This window comes from Varanus komodoensis, unplaced genomic scaffold (genome assembly GCF_004798865.1).
Source record: "Varanus komodoensis strain SLA01 unplaced genomic scaffold, ASM479886v1 scaffold6_1, whole genome shotgun sequence".
Lineage (NCBI taxonomy): Eukaryota > Metazoa > Chordata > Lepidosauria > Squamata > Varanidae > Varanus > Varanus komodoensis.
This window is the reverse complement of record NW_025336345.1, coordinates 1,823,481-1,845,781: the sequence shown is the minus strand read 5'-3', so window position 1 is coordinate 1,845,781 and position 22,301 is coordinate 1,823,481. Positions and strand designations below refer to the sequence as shown.

The 22,301-nt window shown below is 42.3% G+C and overlaps 1 protein-coding gene across 1 annotated transcript; it reads right to left on the bottom strand.

Moving 5' to 3' along the window:
- Positions 1-416: 416 nt before the first annotated feature.
- On the bottom strand, positions 417-22,263 carry MRPL22 (mitochondrial ribosomal protein L22). The gene is made up of 7 exons (XM_044451004.1): positions 22,213-22,263; positions 22,077-22,122; positions 17,204-17,321; positions 14,624-14,689; positions 13,429-13,506; positions 11,775-11,844; positions 417-695 (listed from the first exon to the last, which is right to left on the bottom strand). Exons 1-7 carry the CDS (start codon positions 22,235-22,237, stop codon positions 484-486), a joined length of 615 nt encoding a protein of 204 aa, XP_044306939.1. The 5' UTR covers positions 22,238-22,263; the 3' UTR covers positions 417-483.
- Positions 22,264-22,301: the final 38 nt, after the last annotated feature.

The window sequence follows — 22,301 nt, the reverse complement described above, 5'->3', positions numbered from 1 at the left end:
ATCTTTCTTCAATCGTAGTGTCCAGAACAGAACACAGTATTCTAGACGAGGTCTGACAAATGAAGAGGACTTTAACCGACATGCTGCAGTCTCTTCATTCAGTTACATAGGGTCTTCTTGTGCATCTAAATAGCCCACTATGAACATGCATGCACGGGAATGGGCAGCTTTGCTAGACTTTATCAGCAGTTTAAAGATTAAAAAAGGCAGTATTATCAGTGAAAATAATACCAGGAAAAAACTTAATTAAAACATTAAGACTCACAGGATACATCAGACTGTAATTTCCTCAAACAAGAGCACTTCCTACCTTTTTCTCAAGTATCCTCTGAAGTAATATACTTGGGCACTGCTGACCATTTTCTGTTAGTCACCAGAGAAAGAATAAGCCTTTATACTCAATGTAGCTCAAAAGGTCTTCTTTAAAAGTACTTTTTATTTACATGTTTATAAATCAGGAAGAAATTTACAGTGCAGAAATCATTACAGTGTATTAGTAATGGTTCGGTTACGAAGCTGCTGAACATACTCCTTTGCTTGATCAAACCCAGTCTTGGGTGGCTCTGGAGGTGGAGGTGGGCCTTCTACTAATTTCACAAAGTAATGACACTTGACTTTGTCCATAATGCCAAAAAAGCCTTTGCCATGGTAGCGGATCCTTTTCAGATATGGACCTTTTCCAGAGAAGGATTCAGCTGGAAGATAGAAAATGAAATTAAAATGAGACAACTGGCTGGAACATCAATCTAAAGACACCTTTAGCAGAGCTGGCAGCTTATGAAATGCACTAACAGAATTGCATTATTTTAATGCTTCTCACCAAAAATTACAAAATGGCACAAGACTGGAGATAGTTAGCCAAACAACCTGTGGGGTGTGGCTTTCAAAAAGTGGCAAAGTTATGATATGACAGCAGTAGAGGTTTTAATGAATGCATCTAAATCACGCAGTGGCTGAAATCCTCCAACTTGAACAAACGGATCAGGCTGTAGTCCTGCTTATGAAACCAGCGTAGCTTTGTGTTGCATGTTGGAGCGCAGGAAGCTAACTTATGCCAAGTAGGATCATTGGTTCATCTAGTTCAGTATTATCCATACAGACTGGCAGTGGTTCCTCAGGGGTTCAGGCAACAGACTTTCCCAGACCTACATTGAGATGTCAGCAAAAGAAACTGGAACCTTCTACATGTTTTATAATTGAACTGCAATCCATCCCATCTGTGCCTCACTTTAGGGTAACATCCAGTACTCTGTTCCTGTCCAGTCCTCCCATATAGTTCTAAATCAGGGCCTTTAAGGAGCATGCTGCTTGGATCCCCTACAGCAGCCTTCCCCAATGTGGTGCCCTCCAGATGTTTTAGAACTCCTAACACTCCTGACCACTGGCTATGCTTGGCGCTGAGAGAAGTTGAAGGCCACAAATTTGAAGGGACCAGGTTAGAGAACGCTGCCCTAATGGAAAGGAATTTCCATTCAGAAGGATGCACTTGTCAAGACAATGCAGGTGCAGCACAGAGGAAACTGGGTGGAGGAAAGGAAGTGGCACAAATTCAACAGACCCTGCTTTATGCATGGCTTTGCTTACACAAGTCACACTGTCATGACCAAGATGCGTGGAAACCTCTACATAACAATTACCCAAGGATTGTTACTGTCCCTTAGAAACATGCATATATAATCTTAAATCCTATTGCACACAATAAAAAGTCAAATTTAATAATAGCATGTGTGTGTACAAAAATAAATGTGTAGCAATGTGACCACCACTGTACAATGAAATCATGCTCATTAACCAAATGTCTCTGTTTCTAAAATCCCTGAACTGAGACTGGAACATACTGTTATGACCCTAGTTTGGCTGCCACTAAAGGCAGTGGTTCTGTATTTCCTTTTCTCCATTTCCACAGTAACATCTAGGAATACATAATGTGTGACATGATGCCATTGTGTTGTGCGTTCTCATGCTCCATCCTGTTTCACTGGCCACTGTACCTCGTGGGCTACAGAAACACCCACAAGATGGGGATACCACCAGTTCTGTTTTACCAAGTGTTGTGTGAGAGGGCAGGACAAACAGCAACAGGGAAAGCTGCTGCTTCACTGGCAGCCACAGACATGCCCTAATAGATTCCAGGAGGCCATCTAGTTGCAGAAATTCTTACAATGAATGCTGGACTAGGTAGCCCTTCATCTGATCCAGCAAGGCTGGCCTTATAATCTTATAAGTCAGCTTACTCAGGACCACTTAGCACAAATTAATTAGGCTTTAATTGTTAAGAAGAAACTGTGCATATACCCTTGAAAGCAATTTCAAACAAGTTAAATAGCTAGGGATGTAGCAGCCAAATGAAAACTCAAATCAACATCTTAACATCTTTTTCCAGCCTTAATGATAAAAAAATGCTGACCAATTTTAGTGTCACTGGGCCAAAGTCATAGACTTTTGTATGCTACTAACTGTGCCTGTGCTTATTAAGGCTTACAAGGACAGCAGGATCAGGTTCTGGGGCACACCTCTCTCTGACACCTCCAAGGAAGGCTCGGATGGTGGCAATAAGAAGGGCCTTTTAAGTCATGGCCCCCCAGTTATGGAATGAGCTCCCCATTGAGACACCAACTTTACTATCTTTTCAGCAACAGGTAAAGACTGTCCTCTACTGTAAGGCATTCAAGTAGACTACTGGGCTTGCTAGCTGTTACAAAGGTCTTAAGATTTTTCTTCATATTGTAAACTTGCTATGATGTTTTAATTTGATGTATCTTTGATCGTTATTTTTAATGTGCTGTTATGAACAGTCCAGAGAACTTTGGCTGTTGGGAGGTATAGAAATTAAATAAATACATGAAAGAAATACAGTGAAGCAATATGTAACTACCGGAATCTAAGGATCAAGTTTACAGAAATTGTTTTAGCTATTATTTATGAATAATTTTGACTGCTGCCACATTCTTTCTGCTCCTGTTCTAGTGTTAGAATGTTAAGGGGGAGGGGTTTAAATTGCTACATTAACTTTCTTGGTAGCTGCCTTGAGTTCTGCAGAAGGAAGGCGGAATAGCAATATTTCTTGCACAGCAACAGAACAAACCCCAGAACCTTCCTAAAATGGTTGAAAACAAGACCGAGGTCAACTGGCAGCAAAAGACTGAAAATTACTACCCTTGTCCACTGGAATGTACTCCAGCTACATGTCCTTCTAATACAATAATGATGTAAGACCCCATCCCATCTCACCCTGCCCTCTTTAAAGCCTTTTCATGGAAAACGTAATTCACCAAACTGGTCAATCACTTTCCCCTAGAATGTCCACTTGAGGTGCTATGAATCATTATGAAATGACATTTTATTTCCTCCTTTGGTAGAAGCTATTTCTATAATGCTTTTTGTCATAGGTTTACAAGAGAAATGAGCTTCCTATGGTGGCAGCAATATAGTGGCAAGTTAAAAGGATCAATTTGATAAGGGGAAGTCAGAAGGCTGTATCTAAATGCCAGATCTAAATGCACTTAATTTAGAACATTTTTTACCTCAATTAAATGGTTGACAGGTGACAAGTTGCTAGTAGTAAAGTATAAGCTGCTGGCTAACCTTCCATAAAAATGAGATTATTATTTTTAAGATTTATACCAAATAATTTTTCACATATACAAGTGCTGGAGTAAGTAATGCCAAAGAAACTTAACTGGAAGGGATAAAGTTACAGTTCTTCACCATGCAGCTTCAATTACATTTTATAATATATCCTATTCCTTATTCATCTATCATTAAATTAAGGTCTACATTGGACAGGTGCTATAGAAGTTGCAGCCATCTCTAAGAGTACAAGGAAAGTAAAAATCAGGTGACTAATTTATAAGAGATGTCATGATGTAATCCAAAAGTTGCAAGAATAAAATGTTTGCTCCAATAAATCTGGAGTATACACAGCATATGGTTAATATGCTTATCTCCCTTTGAAGTAGGATGTGTTCAATAGTACTTGTGAGGTCTTCTTTATGCAGCACCAGAATGTATTACAGTTGATGTGTGAGATTTGCATGGAATACTTTGCCAGTCTAAACACAAAGTAAATCCACACAATGAAACTAACAACTTGATATTAGAAATCTCAATTATTTATTAAATTTATATGCCACCTTTCCCCCATATTAAAATACAAATTAAAAACAAATCTTAAACACAAAAATTAATTTAAAATGGAAGAATTAAAGAAAGAGAACCCAGTAAGAACAGGTTGCTTACCTGTAACTGATGTTCTTCCAGTGGCCATCCGTGCAGTCACACATATGGGCTCTGCGCCTGCGCAGTGCCTTTGGCCAGAAGATTAACAGCTAATGGTTTTTGGCGGGAACTCCCCTCCCCCTCCCCCTCCCCCCTAGCATTATATAAGGAGCGGAGTGTCCGCCATTTTTCAGTCTTTGAAAGACCAACGTTTGTTGTATAATAAAAAAGGTTTGTCAGAATGACAAGAAATCCAAATTCAGTAGTGGTACGACACATAGGAAAAAGATATCATAGTATCGCAGAAAATAGTCGGACCACCCATGACACCAAGCGGGGTTGGAGGGTGGGTTGTGTGACTGCACAGATGGCCACTCGAAGAACATCAGTTACAGGTAAGCAACCTGTTCTTCTTCGTCGTGGCCTCTGTGCATCACACATATTGGTAGAATAGCAAGCTTACCCGAAATGGAGGAGGGAGGTGTCATCAACGAAGGATAGAAGAAAGAACAGCTCTGCCAAAAGAGCAATCCTGTCTGGCACGGACATCGAGTCTATAATGTCTAGCGAAGGTACACAGAGTAGCCCAAATAGCCTCTCTGTACACGTCTTCTATCGGGACTCCTGATGCAAAGGCCGAAGAAGCAGAGACAGCTCTTGTAGAATGGCCTCTTGGAGTAGATGGTAAGTCCAACTTAGCCAACTGATAAGATAGGACAATTGTATTTACTATCCATTTTGAAAGACGTTGTGAGGTGACTGGGCAACCCCGATCATGTTCCGAATATTTCACGAAAAGTCTATTGGAACGCCGAACAGACTCAGTCCTGGACCTATAAAAAGCTAAGCAATGACGAACGTCCAGCATATGTAGAGATCGTTCTATCGGATTCGAAGGGGTCGGAAAGAATGCCGGTAAAACAATCTCCTGTTGCATGTGAAACGAAGTAGCGACCTTCAGAAGGAAAGACAGATCCATTCGAAGAACCACCTTTTCCTTATGAAAATTTAGGAAAGGGGGGTCTACCCGAATGGCGCAGAGTTCAGATGATCTACGGGCTGAAGTTACTGCAACAAGGAAGGCCGTCTTCCATGAAGCAAGGCGTAGATCAATCGTCGCCATGGGTTCGAAAGGTGGTCAAGTCAGTGCTTGTAAAACCACCGAAAGACTCCAGGTGGGCATTAGAGGTCTTATAGTTGGATGTAGATTACTCAATCCTCTTAAAAATCTTTTAATCAGAGGTTGAGCAAAGATGGAGAGACCATGTATAGTTCCTCGATAATGCGAAATCGCTGCTGTATAAACCTTTATGGACGAGGGTTTGAGTCCAGACTGATGCAATTCAAAGAGAAACTGAAGTATCTGTGAAACAGAAGCTGAAGGGGCCAGAAAAAAGTGTAAATTGGCAAAGTTAGAGAATCCCTGCCATTTTGCCGTGTACGACTTCCTAGTAGATGGTCGTAGCGCAGATTCAAGGATATACTGTAGGTCTGGGTGTAGACTCTGCTGAGCAGGAATAGTTGGAACAGTTTGTGGTGTCGATACCGTTGTATCAGAGGCGATCATTGTATCCTCCATGCAGTCAGTTTCAGCGATAGCATATCTAGGTGACGGATTGCGCCCTCCCTCTGGGTAATGAGATAAGGAAGAAGAGGGAGTTGGAGAAACTCTTCTCTGGAGACGTGAAGGAGAGTTGAGAACCATGGTTGGCGTGGCCATGGTTGGCGTGGCCACCAGGGGGTGATCAGTATCCCTGTGGCCCCTTTGTGAATGATCTTTGCCAACACTCTCATGATGAGTGGGATCAGAGGGAAAGCATAAAAAGTCATGTTTGTCCAGGGAATCATGAATGCGTCCCCGAGGGAGTCCTGACCCACTCCCGCTCTGGAACAATATGCCGTGCATGCCCTGTTCCGTTGTGTGGCAAACAGATCGATGTCTGGCTGGCCCCATCGGTGAAATAGCATGTCGTGAACCCGATGGTCTAGCTCCCATTCGTGGGACTGCGACATATGTCTGCTCAAGAGATCGGCGTCTGTATTTTCCGTGCCTGCTAGGTGAACTGCTACAAGAGTGATACCTCTCGGTATGCACCAGTCCCAAATATGCATGGCCAGGCGGGCTAGCTTCCGGGATTGGGTTCCCCCTTGTTTGTTTAAATAAAAGACTGTCGCCATGTTGTCCAAGGTCACCTGGACGACCTGGTGCAGAAGCACATCCTCGAATGATTGAAGGGCTTTGAAAACGGCAAGAAGTTCCAGGAAATTGATATGGTTCCTGCAATCCCACTGACTCCATATTCCTTGGGTACATAGATCGGAACAGATTGCTCTCCATCCCAGTAGAGACGCATCGGTACCGAGGGTTATTGTAGGGTACCGGGGTCGGAATGGAACGCCTACGGTTAGATTGGCTGGGTCTATCCACCATAACAGGGACTGAAGAACGGAAGCCAGGAGTTGAATCTGTTTGGTGGGGGGGGTCTATCTGTGGTCGAAACACCCCGTTGAAGAACAGTTGAAGGGGACGTAGCCTGATTTTGGCGTGTGGAACCACAGCAATGGAAGCAGACATGTAACCCAACAGACTCTGAATAGACCGGGCGGGAGCAGTTCCTGTTTGTCGAATCCGAGCGATGCAATGAGCAATCGCATGTCGTCTGTCCCGAGGAAGGAAGGCTTTTGCCAACGTCGAATCCAGTCAGGCTCCGATAAAGTTGATCACCTGCGTAGGGAGAAGGGAAGATTTCCATCGATTAATACAGAGTCCAAGATCGTGCAATAGAGCACATGTAAACTCAACAGCAGATGAAAGTCCTGCTTCTGTGTCGGCGACCAGCAACCAATCATCAAGGTACGGGTATATCCGAATTCCATGTAATCGAAGGTGTGCACAGACAGGGGCCATACACTTCATAAAAACTCTCGGTGCAGTGGCCAATCCAAATGGTAGCACACTGAATTCGTAGATTTCAGAGTCCACCGCAAAACGAAGGAAACGCCTATAACTTGGATGTATTGAAATATGAAAATAGGCATCCTTCAGATCCAATGAGGCGAACCAATCCCCTCTTCCCACCAATGGAAGAATACTTCGAAGTGTAGTCATCCGAAACTTCTTTGGTGTTATAAATCTATTGAGAGCTCTGAAGTCCAATATTGGTCTTAGACCCCCATCTCGTTTCGGAACTGTAAAGTATCTGGAATAGAATCCATGGAATCCTTCCGATAACGACAGGCGACGAATAGCTCTTTTAGCGAGGAGTTGGTGAATCTCGTCTAACAGTACCAAAGAAGTCAGAGTATATTGAATAGGATTCGGTGATGGTACAACGTCGAATTCGATTCCATATCCATGCTGGATGACAGATAACACCCATCCATCAGATGTGAAGGACTCAGTAGATCCCCAAATGAGAGGGGGGAGGGGGGAGTTGGAATGAGAGGAGAGGTTCGCTCGTCACATCAGCGCTGTCGCCTGTCCGTATCGAAACGGCGGCGGCCCTGTTGGAAGTGCTGTGGTGGTTGTTGCCTGCAATGCTGCTGACGATGCGGTTGCTGCTGCCGAGGCGGAAACTGTTGACGGTACTGTGGACGTGACCATGACCACTTACGTCGGGGTAGAGATTGCAATTCCATACGACGGGCGGTCATCCTTGATTCATGGATTTTCTTCAATTTGCTGTCCGTCCTTGCATGGAAGAGGCCGGAACCGTTGAATGGCATCTCTTCAATTCTCTGCTTCATCTCATCCGGAATATTGCAATTACGCAACCAGGTGTACCTGCGGAGGGAAACTGCACCGACCTGCGACCTCGAATCAGAGTCCACGTGGTGCCTCGCGGTAGAAAGCTGTTGCACCGCCACTTGCATAGCTTCCTTAACAAAAGTCTTAGCAAGTTCACCCTGGTTTCCCGGAAGAGTATCGATGATGGCATCCAGGCGTTGCATCAGGAAATATTGGTAACGTGCCAGGGTTGCCTCATAATTGGAGATTCTTAAACCAAGGCCCGAAGCTGCATATACCCAGCGGGCGAGAGAATCAACCTTTCTACCCTCTTTGTCACGAGGTGAGGTGTGTCCACGGGCTTCCCGACCCTGCAAGGATTCTACAACAACCGAATTAGGCTTGGGGTGGCGGAGAAGAAATGGGATGTCCTCTTCCCGCACCCGATACATGGACTCGTATTTACGAGAGGTCGGTTGTGGATTAGCTGGGAGGTCCCATGGCTGGGTCATTGCCTGCCGTAAGGTCGTAATAAACGGCAAGGCAATAGATGTGGATCGTTCACCTCTAACCACATCATAAAAACAATCGGTGCTCGGTCCCGGCTGTTGGTGGGCTTCTATATCGAGCGAGCTCACTAGTCTGGCCATCAGATCGTTAAACGATATGTACAGTTCCTCCGGCGACCCCGGACCCTGGGAAGCAACTACAGCATCCGGCGAGGTTGAGTCAGCCTCTTCAGATTCCATCCAGTAGGGGGGCAGTATACTGGAGGAAGAATCTCCTGGAAACTCCAATCTGCCACTCTCTCTAGATGGTGCCCTTGGGGCGTCTCTGGGCGTTGAATGGAAACGCTGCCGAGGCGCTGATGGTGAAGATTGTCCCCTAGAGGTTGGATAGTAGGCTGTAGAGTGGTACTCTTCCCGTCTCGGAGCAGAGGAGTACCTGGAGTGGTACCAATCATCAGACCTCGCATCCGAGGAACGGCTTCTACGGCTTCTCGGAGGGGAGATGGCGATCTCAGTATCCATCGGGATCGGAGGCATCGGGGTTGGTGATCGAGCCCTAGGTGCGGAGTCTCGTATTTCCCCATCAGAGATAGAACCCCTCCTCGAATCCATAATGGGTTCAGCTGCCGGCCGGCGCGGTGAGCCCAGTGGGGTAACCCTCATAGCCGCCTGGATGGTCGGGACCAAGGGGGTCAGTTCCGAAGTAGGTATCAGAATCGAGGAAGAGGCCGAGCCCGAGTGACGGTCTTTTGCCTGCTCGGGGTTCTTCGGCTTCTTAACCGGTTTGCCTGTCTTATCTTTCTTGGCCTTCTTCTGCACAGGATATTTATCTGAGTCGCTGTGCTTTCTCTTTTCCTTTTGCTTCTTCGGCAAGGAAACAGACTGATCGGCCATAGCATGAGCGCCTTCTTCAGAAGGGCGTGAGGGTGGAGCAATGGAGGAAGAGGCCGAACGTTGCGGCAGGTCAGCCGAAGTTGGACGGCCTTCGGGTGGGGCCACAACAGTGAAAGGCTTAGCCACCAGCCGATCAGATTGGAGGAGAGCCTGATCCCAAAGGAGTTTGCGGAGGCGGTTCTCCCTGTTCTTCCTCGCCTGTTTAAAGAAGGCCAAACAATGGCTGCACTTATCGGTTCTGTGCCCTTCCCCCAAACAAAGGAGGCACAGATCATGCAGGTCCGCAGCGGGCATTTTGGAACCGCATTTTCCGCACTTGCGGAACGCTGCCTGTTGCGCCATCGTAGAAAGAAGAAAAAAAGGACATAGTAAAGCGGGAAAGTAACATTTGGGGGGGGGGGGGTTATAGGAACGATAAAGAAGAAAAAATGGTGCAAAGTTAAAGAAATATAAGTGAAATACTAACAACAAGAACAAGGGATATAAAACTTGGTAAGAGAAAAAAGGAGATTTTCGGATGAGCAAGAAGGTAAATAACAATCTGAGTGAGAGCAAAGCGGCACTAGGCACAACGAACGGCGGTTGCAAAGACTGAAAAATGGCAGACACTCCGCTCCTTATATAATGCTAGGGGGGAGGGGGAGCGGAGTTCCTGCCAAAAACCTTAGCTGTTAATCTTCCGGCCAAAGGCACTGCGCAGGCGCAGAACCCATATGTGTGATGCACAGAGGCCACGACGAAGAAACATTCGTTCCTTGAAGGGAAAGACTGACTGATTTCGAAGAAATAGTAGATTTCATAGAAGTCTGGTGTTAAATATTCTGAGAGACAGCATGCAGGACTGACTGTAGGGCAGATATGCAGACTGAAGCCTTCATGTATTATTATGTGGGTTTTCTGGAAGAAAACGCCATCAGACATTTTCTGATGCCCTAAATCAACCTTTCCTGATCTAAAGAACTCCAGATGTGTTGAGAGTTCAACTCCTATCAGCCCAAACCAATAGTCAGACATTCCGGGGGTGGTAGTCCAAAATTTCTGCAGGATAGCAGGCTAGGGAAGGCTTACATAAACCACTGGAATCTAAAACAGTCTAGTTATAGTTAATGTTTATGTGTATTAAATAAAACTAAAGAAGCATGCCATCTGGTTGGTGGAAAATTCGTCAAACATACCAATAGCACAATCCTACACATCTACTCAGAAGTAAGGCCCACCCAGCTCAACAGACGTTAGTCCCTGGCTTACTTGCAGGCTTGACACAGTTAAATGTTTTATTATTTTTTTTAATCGAAGCTTAGCTTGAAAGAATATTTTTATTGGTATGCTTCTAAATATTTAAACGCATGACAACTAAGCATGATTTTCACTGAGAGAGGCTATTGAGACATGATGCCAGCCCATGATGAGTAATGGAACTGACACAGTCCTTCCAGCACTAGAAACATATGATCTCACTATGCTTTGCCATGTCATCCAAACCTGGAAAACAGTGGCTTGGCTGAGTAAATTAACTAGGATAAACTAACTTAAGAAAGTTTATTGAAGGAAAGCTCTTTCCTTCTGCAGCCATTTGCAATCCTCTGTATGATTGGATGGCTCTTCTGGACAGTGTGGGAAAAAGTGCAGAGAGGATAGGAAATCTTTCTGTACACTTCTTTAAGCTAACACTTCTTAGTACACAAGTTCAGTTTGGGGTAATTCCTCCCTACCCCTACATTCATTCATTGTTCAGAAAGCTCCTGGACCCTTCAGAAAGGCTTTTGGGGTATGTAAAAGTTCATGGGCCGGGGGAGTGGGGGGAGAAGGAAAATATTCCCTTCAGAAATGCTCTTAACTTGTTTTAGAATTTACACAAATTAGCACTTTAAGGCACACTTGAACTTTCCTATCTTGAAAGTTTCCAATCTTGTCAAGTGAGATGAATAGGAAACAAATGAATCGTAAGTATAACACAAGACTATAATTTGATATTATTCATAAACAGTCCATTGTTTAAATGTAAGGAAAAAATTAAGTCACTGAAAATGGTTAACAGACTACTTTCTTATTTCTAATGAAATTATATATGCATGCATTCTAGAGATAGTCACCTGAGAAAAAAGCATTAATTACATCTTTGAAACTGCCCAATTTGATTGGCATTATATGTTAATAATTAATTTCACAAAATAATCCATTTTTAGAAATGAAGCATTTTATCTGGAAAAATACAACTGTGCAAAATTTCCATTATGCAAAATATTCTGCTGCTCATTACATGTTAGAATGCATATTTATGGAACTGCCTTATAACAGTTGTGTTAAAGCTAAGAAGTATACATGGTATTATTCTACTCTGCTCTATTCTATTCTTTTAATCATATTATCACTCCCTCAGATTGCAAATTTCAGAGAATTTTTTTCTAGAATAATAAACTATTTACCAATGTGCATGTTGGATTTAAATTCTACATTATACGTTTTCACTGCCATTTCTTGAGCTTCTAGAAGGACCTATAATGGAAAAGGAAAAATAAAATCAATTGCAAATTAAGAACTAAAAAGTATTACAATTATTTAAAAACTATTAAAAATTAAGTTTTTAATTCCAGCATTTTATAAACACCTTAATATCACCTTAACACTGAAGAAACAAATCAATGCATTCACCTTAGTGAGAAAACCTGCATGGTTAAAGCCTATTTTTTCTCTGCCACGGTACAATTTTAAACATGGTTACTCAGAAGTAACTTCCTTTTTTTCAGTGAAGCTTATTCCCCAAAAGATGTGCACAATATTGTTGCCCCTGTTTTTTCTGCACTTCCACAGAAGTTTTACACACTAGGAGAATGTCAGTCAATCAAAAGCACTAGTGGCAAGAAAGAACGAGCTGCACTATTAACAGAAACACTTACAGTGGTGATGATGAGCATTGAACAATGAAACAATTGCATTTCCAGGCTGAAGCAGGGGGTGTCATTTCAGTCCTGACAAGGCAAAAGCAAGCAAGCAAAAATAGACTCCCTGTAAATCCTCTTCCAGTGTAAATTGTTCTTCCTTCTGGACTTGAACAGTAACTAAAGCCTCTGCACATGATTATTCTGTTTTGAACTATGTATCTGGGAAAAGGGTGATGCTTTTTCATGAATTTAAAGCCTTCCCAAATGCATGGATTTCAGAATCCTTCCACATGGTCGTTCAATGAGGGTGCTTGAACAATTCTGCTATAAAGCCTCATTAGGCAGAGGAGGTGAGCCATCCATGGCGGATTTGGGAGTACCATTAAAAAGCAGCAAATAATGTACTAGAGAGGTGGTGGGCTCTCCCACACTAGAGACATTCAAAAAGAAATGACAGCCACCTGAGTGGGATGGTGTAACTTGGTGTCCTGCAACACCAGGGGGTTGGACTCGATGGCCTTCATGGCCCCTTCCAACTCTACTATTCTATGATGCTATAGTATTTAGTTTATTATAAACCTAAAGCTAATAATTGTCTGGGTAATTCAAATCAGTATGAGAAATTTAGCCTCTACCTTCTCTACAACTTCCTTGGGAGTTGTCAGGTCATAATGCTGCCACTGTAGCAGAAGATTCAGCCTCCTGAACCTCTAACAAGGCCTAGGTTTCCTCTCTACAAAGTGTACTTCCTTGGGGACATGGTCTAATTGCCCAACGACCTAACCTGACATTTCCCTCATGGCTGACCATGTATGCTTCAGTCCTTGGTGTTCAACTTCATGCCATCTGCACTTTTCCCTTCCGTTTTCCTGCTACTAGTTTATTTCGCTCTCTTTGGTTATCCTATTCTTGATTAGTTTTCCTAGTACCCCCTTCTTCCTTTCCTTTTTTTCCCCTGCAACCATATTCTACACAGAAACCTTGATAATGCATTAATTGCTGTCTTTGGGAAAACACTGCATTTTCTTAGGCACCAGAACTTGCTGGAAAATTCTGATATGCTCACAAAACAAGGACAACATCAAGAGAAGATACAAGGTCTACACTCAATAAAAGAAGTGATAAATTTCTGAAAAATTATCAGATGAGTGAATTTAGCAGAGATGGAAATTAAATTCTAAAGAAAATTGCAACGTACCTCTTTGATCACCTTTGCTCCCTTTTTATCATTGAATTCTAACTGAGCTAATGCCTGATCAATGGGCATTCCCTTTACCTGAAATGAAAAACAACAAGGAAAGGTAGAAGAAGCTTTTAATATGATCAGTAACATGAAACAGATCTTACAATGATCCTCATTTATCATCAGGTAAATAAATACCTTTCATCATGAAAGAATCATTGCGTTTCTGTAAAATTCTATGTAACTGCAAGAGTAAAGAATTTTGACAAGGGGCATTATGCTATAATAACAATACAGGAGAGAATTCCTAATTTCAAGCAACAGGAATTCTTTCTATCCTGCAAGAAAAAACAAACGCTTCCTATTGCTATAATTCTCAAACCTATTGCACACTCACATCAACTTCTCAAGATGGTCTTTTCAAAATATGCAACTGTACAGGTAATCTCCTAGGACATGCCTCCCATGCCTAGCTCTGAGGGAAAACCTCCTCAGAGCCACTGACTCTGAAGAGCTAATCCCGTTACTTCTTCAACTGACCCGCTCTACCTACCCTCTGGTGAGATGCAGGGGCAGTAAGAAATGAGGCACAATGTAATATCAAGGAGAAAGTAGTGATCACATGTTCTTCTGCTTCAGGCAGTGGGAGACGGTGCAGGGATGAGATACAAACCATTTCTGATGAGCCTGCACAATACAATTTGCCTTCCTTTGGCATAAGGTGCCCCAGCTGTTTGGTATATGTAAGCAGCAGCCCGTTGTATGCAATCAGTTTCAAATGGCTTCTACAGGGCAGCTGAGTCCTGGGAAGTGGTGTATACTTGAAAACTACAGAGGGCATGGCTTAATATCTGCAAGTGACCCTGAAATTACTCCCACGGAGAAATCTAAACCAATCATTTTTCCTTTAATGCTGTTCAATGCACTGCAACCAGACATTTGTTTTATTTATTTTTTTCTCTTGTTTTATTTTTTCTTTCAGTTGCGGATGGTGGGGGAGAAAATAAACAAGACTTCCTTGCACTAAACTGCAAAATATCCTCCAGACGCTTTAATTAGAGTTAGGGAACACCACATCCAGGGTTTTGCAAAACAAGATATAAAACCCCAATTTCAAGCTCAACCACATTTCCATGCATTATGAGGACACTAAAAGTATAGCTTCCTATGTTCCTAAGAAAATAAAATATTCCAATGGTAGTTATCTTACCAGTTTTGCTAGGTACCACATTTTGTCCTTGCTGTATTTAATATTTCTTCGACAGTGGTAAACTACCTAAGAAAAAGAGATGTTAATGCTCTAGAATTACTTTAAGTGGAATGGGCACATTCATCAATGGGTTTGAGATAAAGCTACCAATGGCTACTAGTCATGGTGGCTACATGCTTCCTCCAGGATCAGAAGTAGCATGTTTCTGTGTACCAGTTTCTGGGGGATATGAGCAGTAGGGCCTTCCCACAGGCATCTGATTGGCCAATGTGTGAACAGAATGCTGGTCCAGAAGGACTGTTGGTCTAAGTCAACATGGTTCTTCTTATGTTCACAATGTCTATTCCTGAAAATGTGGGCAATCACCTTTTCCCCACACTGCAAAAATAGTGTGGCACAAGAGACCAGACGAGGCTAGAAACTGGAAGCCCAAATATGTGTCATATTCCATGTGTCGTATCACATAACTCTTGGTGTTTCAAGTTGACAGCCTTATGGTCATCAACTATAGCCTGACTGACTTAATAGTGAGTTTAATTTGTAGCATATGCAAAGTGAACATGTGAACATGCCTTAAACAGAGTCGGCTCATCTAGTCTAATACTGTCTATCCTGGCTGGAAGGAAGGTCTGCTTTTAACTAGAGATGCCAGGGATTAAAACCAGAAAACAAGCACATTCCCAATAAGCTATGGCCCTTCATGTAGGCACAGGGTTTTATTGTGCACTGAAGCTGTGAAATTTAGCAACATCTCATCAGGTTGGGTTGTCCAGCACCTTGTGCTGCACACCTGCGTGCTAGTGCTGTTTGTACTATCACAACCTTCCATTGTTCCTCCCCACTACACTGGTGAATAGGCCTGCTTTTCCTTCCCTCCAGTTGGTCAAGGAAAGAAGAGATCCAAGTCCCACACACACTTAGCTCAGCAATGTCATTTATACCTGGCGTTCTTAGATTTCCATTTTCCAAAATAAATGAATAAATAAATCAGTAGCCTCTTGAGAACAGGAGAAGGGAGAAGCTAGTGACGCCTAGATTATTCTAGCATTGGCCAAAAGTATATCCATTCACATTCATGCCTAAGACTACACAGGTGAGATGCATATCATGAAATTAATGCTTTATAATGTGCCAATGCAGGTGAAATCCTCAGTATATGGCTGATTTAAAAGCTGCCTCAAATACACTCTTCATCACCACTCTTTCATGAGCCAACACAAAGGCCAGGGCCAGATAGTGAATGTCAGTGCATTTTTAAAAAATGCTTTGAAGAAAAAAAAAAGAAAAGAAGCAACATTCACACAGAAGCATGAATCATTTGATAATTGAAGCTTCGCATACCCTTAGTTGCTCAACAGTACAGTACATCTACTTCAAATCATATTGCCAGCTGAGCTGATGAGTGTGCACAAAAGACAAGATGAGGAACAGTTTTTTAAAATTACATTGTATTTGTTTGAAGTTTAACCATTTTTCATTTTAGCTTGCTTAGCAGCAAGCCAAATAACCTGACAGTAAAATCATTATTTTAGAGTAAAAAAGAGTTGTGGGGGAAAAAAATCAAGACTAAGAATACTCTACCTTATGGGAGTTTTCATACAAGTCTTCTAAGTTTTCTCATACATCATGTACCACCCACTGATTTCAAGCAGTTTCAAAACTATCCTCCCTTTTCTGCAGTGACTAGCCTTTAAATATTTAGTTTATCTAGCTACACATACAATACAAGCTGACAAAGGATGCTACTGCTTCCATTGTCTAAATGCATTTTCAGCCACAGAGCAGCCCAGGGGTGGAGAAATAAGAAGCAACTGCAGTGAAATTCAGGCCAGGGGAAAAAAATAAACCTATTAGCTGAACACAGAGGACAGAGAAAGACTCACTTCCTACAGACCTAAAGCCATCGAAGCTTTATCCTTTTAGGTTTATTCAAGATTCAGCATTTATTTTGCTTAGGGGAGAAGAGAGAGAGATGGAGGGGGGATTACTCAAAACTCCATATAATGTCCTTGGCCATCTCACATCTGCATTAGACAAGAGCACACTTCCTATATACTAATAGAATTCTTAGAATGCAAATCTTTCTGTAGCCAATGTGTGCTCTTGGGGGAATTAGCAGACTTGGGGGAGGCCCCATAAGTTGCGCAATTATAATCATTTAGGGTGAAAAAACAAAAATGAGGAAAACCACCACAATCAGTCCCATGAGTACCGAGTATGGCCATAGAATGCTGACTGACTGTTGTGATGGGGAGAATGAAGGTGGAATGGAAAGCATTGATCTGAAATAGGACATGAGTGGTTGGCTGGCTCCCAGGCTCCTGAAAAGGAGCTCTTCACATGGTAACTTTTTGTTGCAGGTATTCGTTGGCTACGCTTTATTTATTCACTGTGTTGAAGAGCTGACAGTTGAGAAGCAGTGCTTCCGAGGGTCAATAAATGTCTCCCAATTTGAAATGCTAGTGTGGTGCTACCAACCATACAATTTTATTCTCAGAAACTGCTACTTGCAAAACTGAACAAAAACAATGGATAATTACAACTACACTTTTGTAACCTATAGACAAGGTGAGTTCATACCGCAGGTCTTCGAGGTTCTTCTGGCAGCTGAGGAGGATAAACTCTTCTGTTCTTCTTTTCCCATTTTCCAATTTCCCCCACAGAAGCTCTTGTAAGGATGGTTGACGAAAAAAAAGCACTGCAAGATGAGACAAGGTTTTGTTATTCCACTGCAGCTGGATGTTTTTGCAGATTAGCTAACCTAAGATGTAGATTCCTATATGCTTTCCTCTCAATGTAGCATGCATGTTTATGATAGTCTTGTCACTTAATGCTTATCTGAAGTGTGTAATCCACCTCCAGGCCAATAGCTACATTCTTGCTTCAACAGTGATATAAACAATTCATGCAGCTACCATAGTGCTGTTCTGTGCTTATGAATGGTAGAGATACAACAACTGCATGTGCAGCTCTTTCACTCTCTTCTTCTGAAGTATAACACCATGACTCACTCTGGGAGTGGCTGGAATTTTTTCGGTGGAAATACACATAGAATTATGCTTAGAGTTTGCTAAACAGAAGGGAACATGAACCATGTGTCATGACACTGGCCACTTGTATTCACAGCTGGTTCATTCTTTCTGCTAGTTTAGAAAGCAGTAGGCCAAAAGATGGAAAGTGGGCAAAGCCAGAAGTCACAATAATCCATCATGGGTTCATTAACCCATGGGGAGCCAAGACACATGCCAGCCACCATTTTGAGTATGTATGCAGGGGGCATGCTGTGGCTTGTCATGTGAATCCTGGTATCAAAGCATAGTTTAACCTTCAAAAAGCCAGAAAACCTGGATTCAGATGACACAACAATGCAGCCTGCATATTCAAAATGGCAGCTGGTGTCTATCTGGAGCCCTGCAGATTGATTAACCCATGGCAGCTTATCCAAGTTGCTAGAGCATCTATGGTACTACTCTATTTAACATTAAGGGTCACATATATGCCACACTGCTTCCCAATCATTTCAATACTAACTGCTAAATAAATGTGTAGAGATATCATTACCATAATAGTAGTAGAGTTGGAAAAGGCCTATAAGACGATCAAGTCCTACCCCCTGCTCTGCTTCTAATGTAATCACCCAGCCACCTACAGACCTGTGCTTTTCCAGCTGAGCAAAAGGGACTCAACATGGTAGCACAAAGTTTAACTGTACAAGTAGAATGCTCACAAGGGACCCATCAGGTACATGTAGTCCTCCAGATATCTTGTATTAAGGGATCAGAGAGAGTGATGATCTGAAGTGCTGTGTTTTAGGGGCAGCAAAGGACTTTTGTAGGTGTACTGTGATGTTTTCCCTTTGAAAAACAGAGTCCCATGGAAGATTATGAAATGTTTTTGCAAGTTCTCTCAGTTGTAAGAAAAGCTTTCAATGTGGCATGAAGGAACTGCTATTTGAACAACACAAACCCTGCTAGACACTGGAATATTTATGAATTTGTCAGATACTGTCCACTTCCTCCATGCCAAACCCATTTTCAAGAAAAAAATTACCATTAGCAAGTAGGTCTGCAAATCACAAAGCCTTTGTTGAGTAATAGTGCCCTCTAGTGCTCAAAGCTATTTACTCATAATACTTTTTTGCACTCTCACATTTCCTTCAAAATATAGGAAATATATTGGCCTATTGACAATATGTACAGATAGATTTTTGAATAGTTTCATAATTATGAAAATTATTTGATAGATCCTTGGGCAAACATCAGGGCTTTCTTTAAGAAAAGGAGTATCATCAAATAATGTTACCAATTTATGAGACAATTTTAGGACTATATATACACACATATATATATATATATACACACACATATATATATAATTGTCCTAAAGTGGTGTTTCGGGGGTTTTTTGCTTTTGCTTTTGCTTTTGGATTTGTTTTGTTTTTTGGTCCTTTGAGGGGTATCTCAAGAGTCAGCTTAGATACAAAAGACAGAAGTGTGTGCTTAGATTCTGGATCTTCATAACATTATTCAAGCAGCAAGAAATAGTCTGCTCTTTGAACTAACTACAGGAAAAAGATGTGACTACCTGCCTCTGAGCTTAACCCAGATTGTTCAACTCTTCCTTTGGATGGACTGATAGTAGTAGCAGCAGCAAATGAAAGAATTTCAAATCTAGAATTAACTTCTCCAGAGGAAACAAATTAAATGCAGTGCTTATATTTGTCATTAATTTGTGAAATGTTAGCTTTTGCTTACACACATAAAAACTTGTTTCAGATCAAAAGAATGCAACTAACTTTGTGATTCACATACCACTTTAAACACACATATTGAAATCAAAGACTTCATATGTATGTATTATCCCCAATGTTCCCTTTGGCATTTTACATTAATGGAGATCAGGGGTCCTTCAAAATATCCTACTGAGAAAATAAGCTACAGGTATTGCCTCTTCTAATAGAACCATGCCCCCTCCTGGTCAGCTGATGAGAGACACTTTAATAACTAGAGTTGAGTCAACCTAGAGCATGGGTCCTCAGACTACGGCCTGTGGGCCGGATCTGGCCTGCCATGCCCATTTATCCAGCCCGCCATAGAGGTTTTGGACTTGCCACACATGCGTGTGTGCATGGTGAGGCGCCGACTTGCTCGCAAAGAGATTGTTTTGGACTCACTCAAAGAAAACGATCTCTGCGCATGCACGCCCCTGCCTCGCCGCACACATGCGCGCGCCCCCCCAGCCAGGCTGCACCCCTCCACCTGCACCCATCGCTGGCACCTTTCAACTGTTTAAAAAGTTTGAGGACCCCTGACCTAGAGAATCAGATTGTTGTGGCTACTTCTGAGCTTTTATTTTCATTTTGAAAAGGCAAAAAGTGTCCTTTTCTCAGTGGTGGGAGCATTTAGCAAAGGGCCAGTGATGAATATCTGGCAAAGCTAGCCAAAGGTGATCTTCTGTGCCTCTAGGTCCCTTAATAGCAAGTCACACAAGGCTTTAACAGCCAAAACTAGCACTTTGTATTGATCCTGGAAATAGACTGGGAGCTGGCAAAATTGATAAAGCACTGGTGTAACATGCTCACAGCTCTTGGTACCAGTTTGCTAAATGAACTAAGTGAAGTTTCTGAGTTTTCTGAATTGAGGCTTACTCGATAACATCACAGTTTTTATCTTTGATGTTGGTTCAAGTACTGTGTAGTTAAGAACTATGAATGATGTTAATTAACATTCTAGAATTATATATCATGTATACTGATTTGTTTAATAGATCTAGTTTGTTCTTAATTGATATTGTTTTAACTGTTTCAAATGCTTTACCGTTTGTGCATAGAAAATACTATGTAGTATTTTATGCTCTGTTGTTAAGTTTCATTTTATTGTATTATTCATTTTGTGAATTTCTGTGAATCACTCACTGAACTTCAGCTGTTGCAGAGTATGGAAATAAATATAAACCCTGATCATATGCGATAGATCTCTTGTAGAAAGTCATCCTTTACATGTGGACCAAGGAGGAAGAGGCAGGAAGCAGTGCTCCTTGGAACTGAATGTCAGGCACAATGGTACACAATGGCACATGAAGGTACTCATGCCAACAATAGGAGGAGTGAGTGCAGTGGGCAGAAACCATGACAAAGTGGAAACCACTTGATACCTGTCAAGTAGATCCCAGTAAAAAACTGCAAACCACAGTTACCATGCAGGGTTGCTTTTTGTGTTGTGTGAACCTAAGACAGAACCTCAGAGTTAATAGACAACTGCCTTGATTACTCTTTGTGCAGAAAGTTGGGCATAAATTCAGTCAATCAATCCAGCAATAACAAGCTCAGTCCTGCGACACACATTGGACCAATAATTTCATGGCAGCAGTACATACAATATGTTTGCTTATCGATCAACTTGATAGAGCTTGCAGGCAGAAGTTGCTGCTGTTATCAACCCAATGACAGAAGAAGGTAGCTCTTTCTGCCTCATTCAAGAAGACAGACATAAAGAGCAGCTGGGACTGGTGTGAACATATGGCTAAGCCCCTTCCTTTCAAAGACAAAAGCATGTTGTGGTGGGGGAGAAAGAAGCATTGAACCTTGTTCAGTTATTCCTTCTACTGACACCAAAAAAACTCTAATTCAAGATGAATGGACAGCTACAATAGCCACAACTAAATAATGAAACAATTTCCAAGGGGATACTTATGTCAGTCTGTTAGAAGGAGGCAACAAAAACAAACAAAAAGAAAAAAGAAAGGATGAAACAAAGAGCCTTTTGGCACCTTAAAATCAAGGAAATATATTACAACATAAACTTGCATAGACCAGCGTCCACTTCATCAAGTACATATTACTTTTTGTTGGCAGGTTGACACAGGTGTGTTTATGTGGGCAGAAATAATGTTAGCAATGAGATCAGAAGAAAAATGAAACACAAGTTTGTCAATTTCATTGACATTTGAAAATATGTAAAATTACCCAGTTAGCAAGCACAAACTAACCTTAATTTTTAAAAGGAACTTCAAACAGTGGAACAAGGGTGACAAAAAATACCAAAAGGGCAAGAAAGGAAGAGCAGAGAATCCAAGGAAATCCTTCACCTATTTTGAACAAATATTACCACTTCTGTCCCTGATTCTGCAACAACTTTAAGAAAGCTGGTGGTGCTGGTCTGTCCCAGCAAAAACGAAAAGGCATTCCCCTGCACCTTAAAGACCAACAGTTCTACTGCACCCGCCCAATCTGTTTACTACAGATCTCGCATTGTGTGCTGTTACCACACAATTAGTTAGCTGCTAAAGCAGGAGTGGGGAAGGTGCAGGGCCTCCAGATGCTCTTGAAATGCAAGTCCTATCAGCCTTTGTCGTTATGGCCAGTGGTGCAGGATGCTGGGACCTGCAACCTCCAAAGGCTCCAATTCCTCAGCCCTGCATCCTCGGGCCACAAGGCCCTCTTGGGCGGACTCACCGGCCGGTCTGGAGCCAGCTCCTGACGTTCCATGCTCGGACAGCCTCTGGAAGGGAGAAAGCAAAAATTAAGCGAGGAAACCCAACAGAAACTAACCGCTTTTACAACCGCCAGGCGCTTCCTCCGCTAGCCTTACCCCAAAGAATCCCCGGCGTCGCCATCTTCGTAACCCTCCCTAAGTCTGTCCAAAAGCGGCCCCCGTACCCACGTGAGCGTTCGCTGGCT

Excerpts from the sequence above, each read along its gene's own strand:
- MRPL22 (XM_044451004.1), bottom strand. The coding sequence starts at position 22,237 with ATGGCGACGCCGGGGATTCTTTGGG. Across the intron at positions 22,123-22,212 it reads GACGCCGGGGATTCTTTGGG|AGGCTGTCCGAGCATGGAAC; the intron begins GTAAGGCTAGCG and ends TCTCCCTTCCAG. Across the intron at positions 14,690-17,203 it reads AAGAACCTCGAAGACCTGCG|GTAGTTTACCACTGTCGAAG; the intron begins GTATGAACTCAC and ends TCTTTTTCTTAG.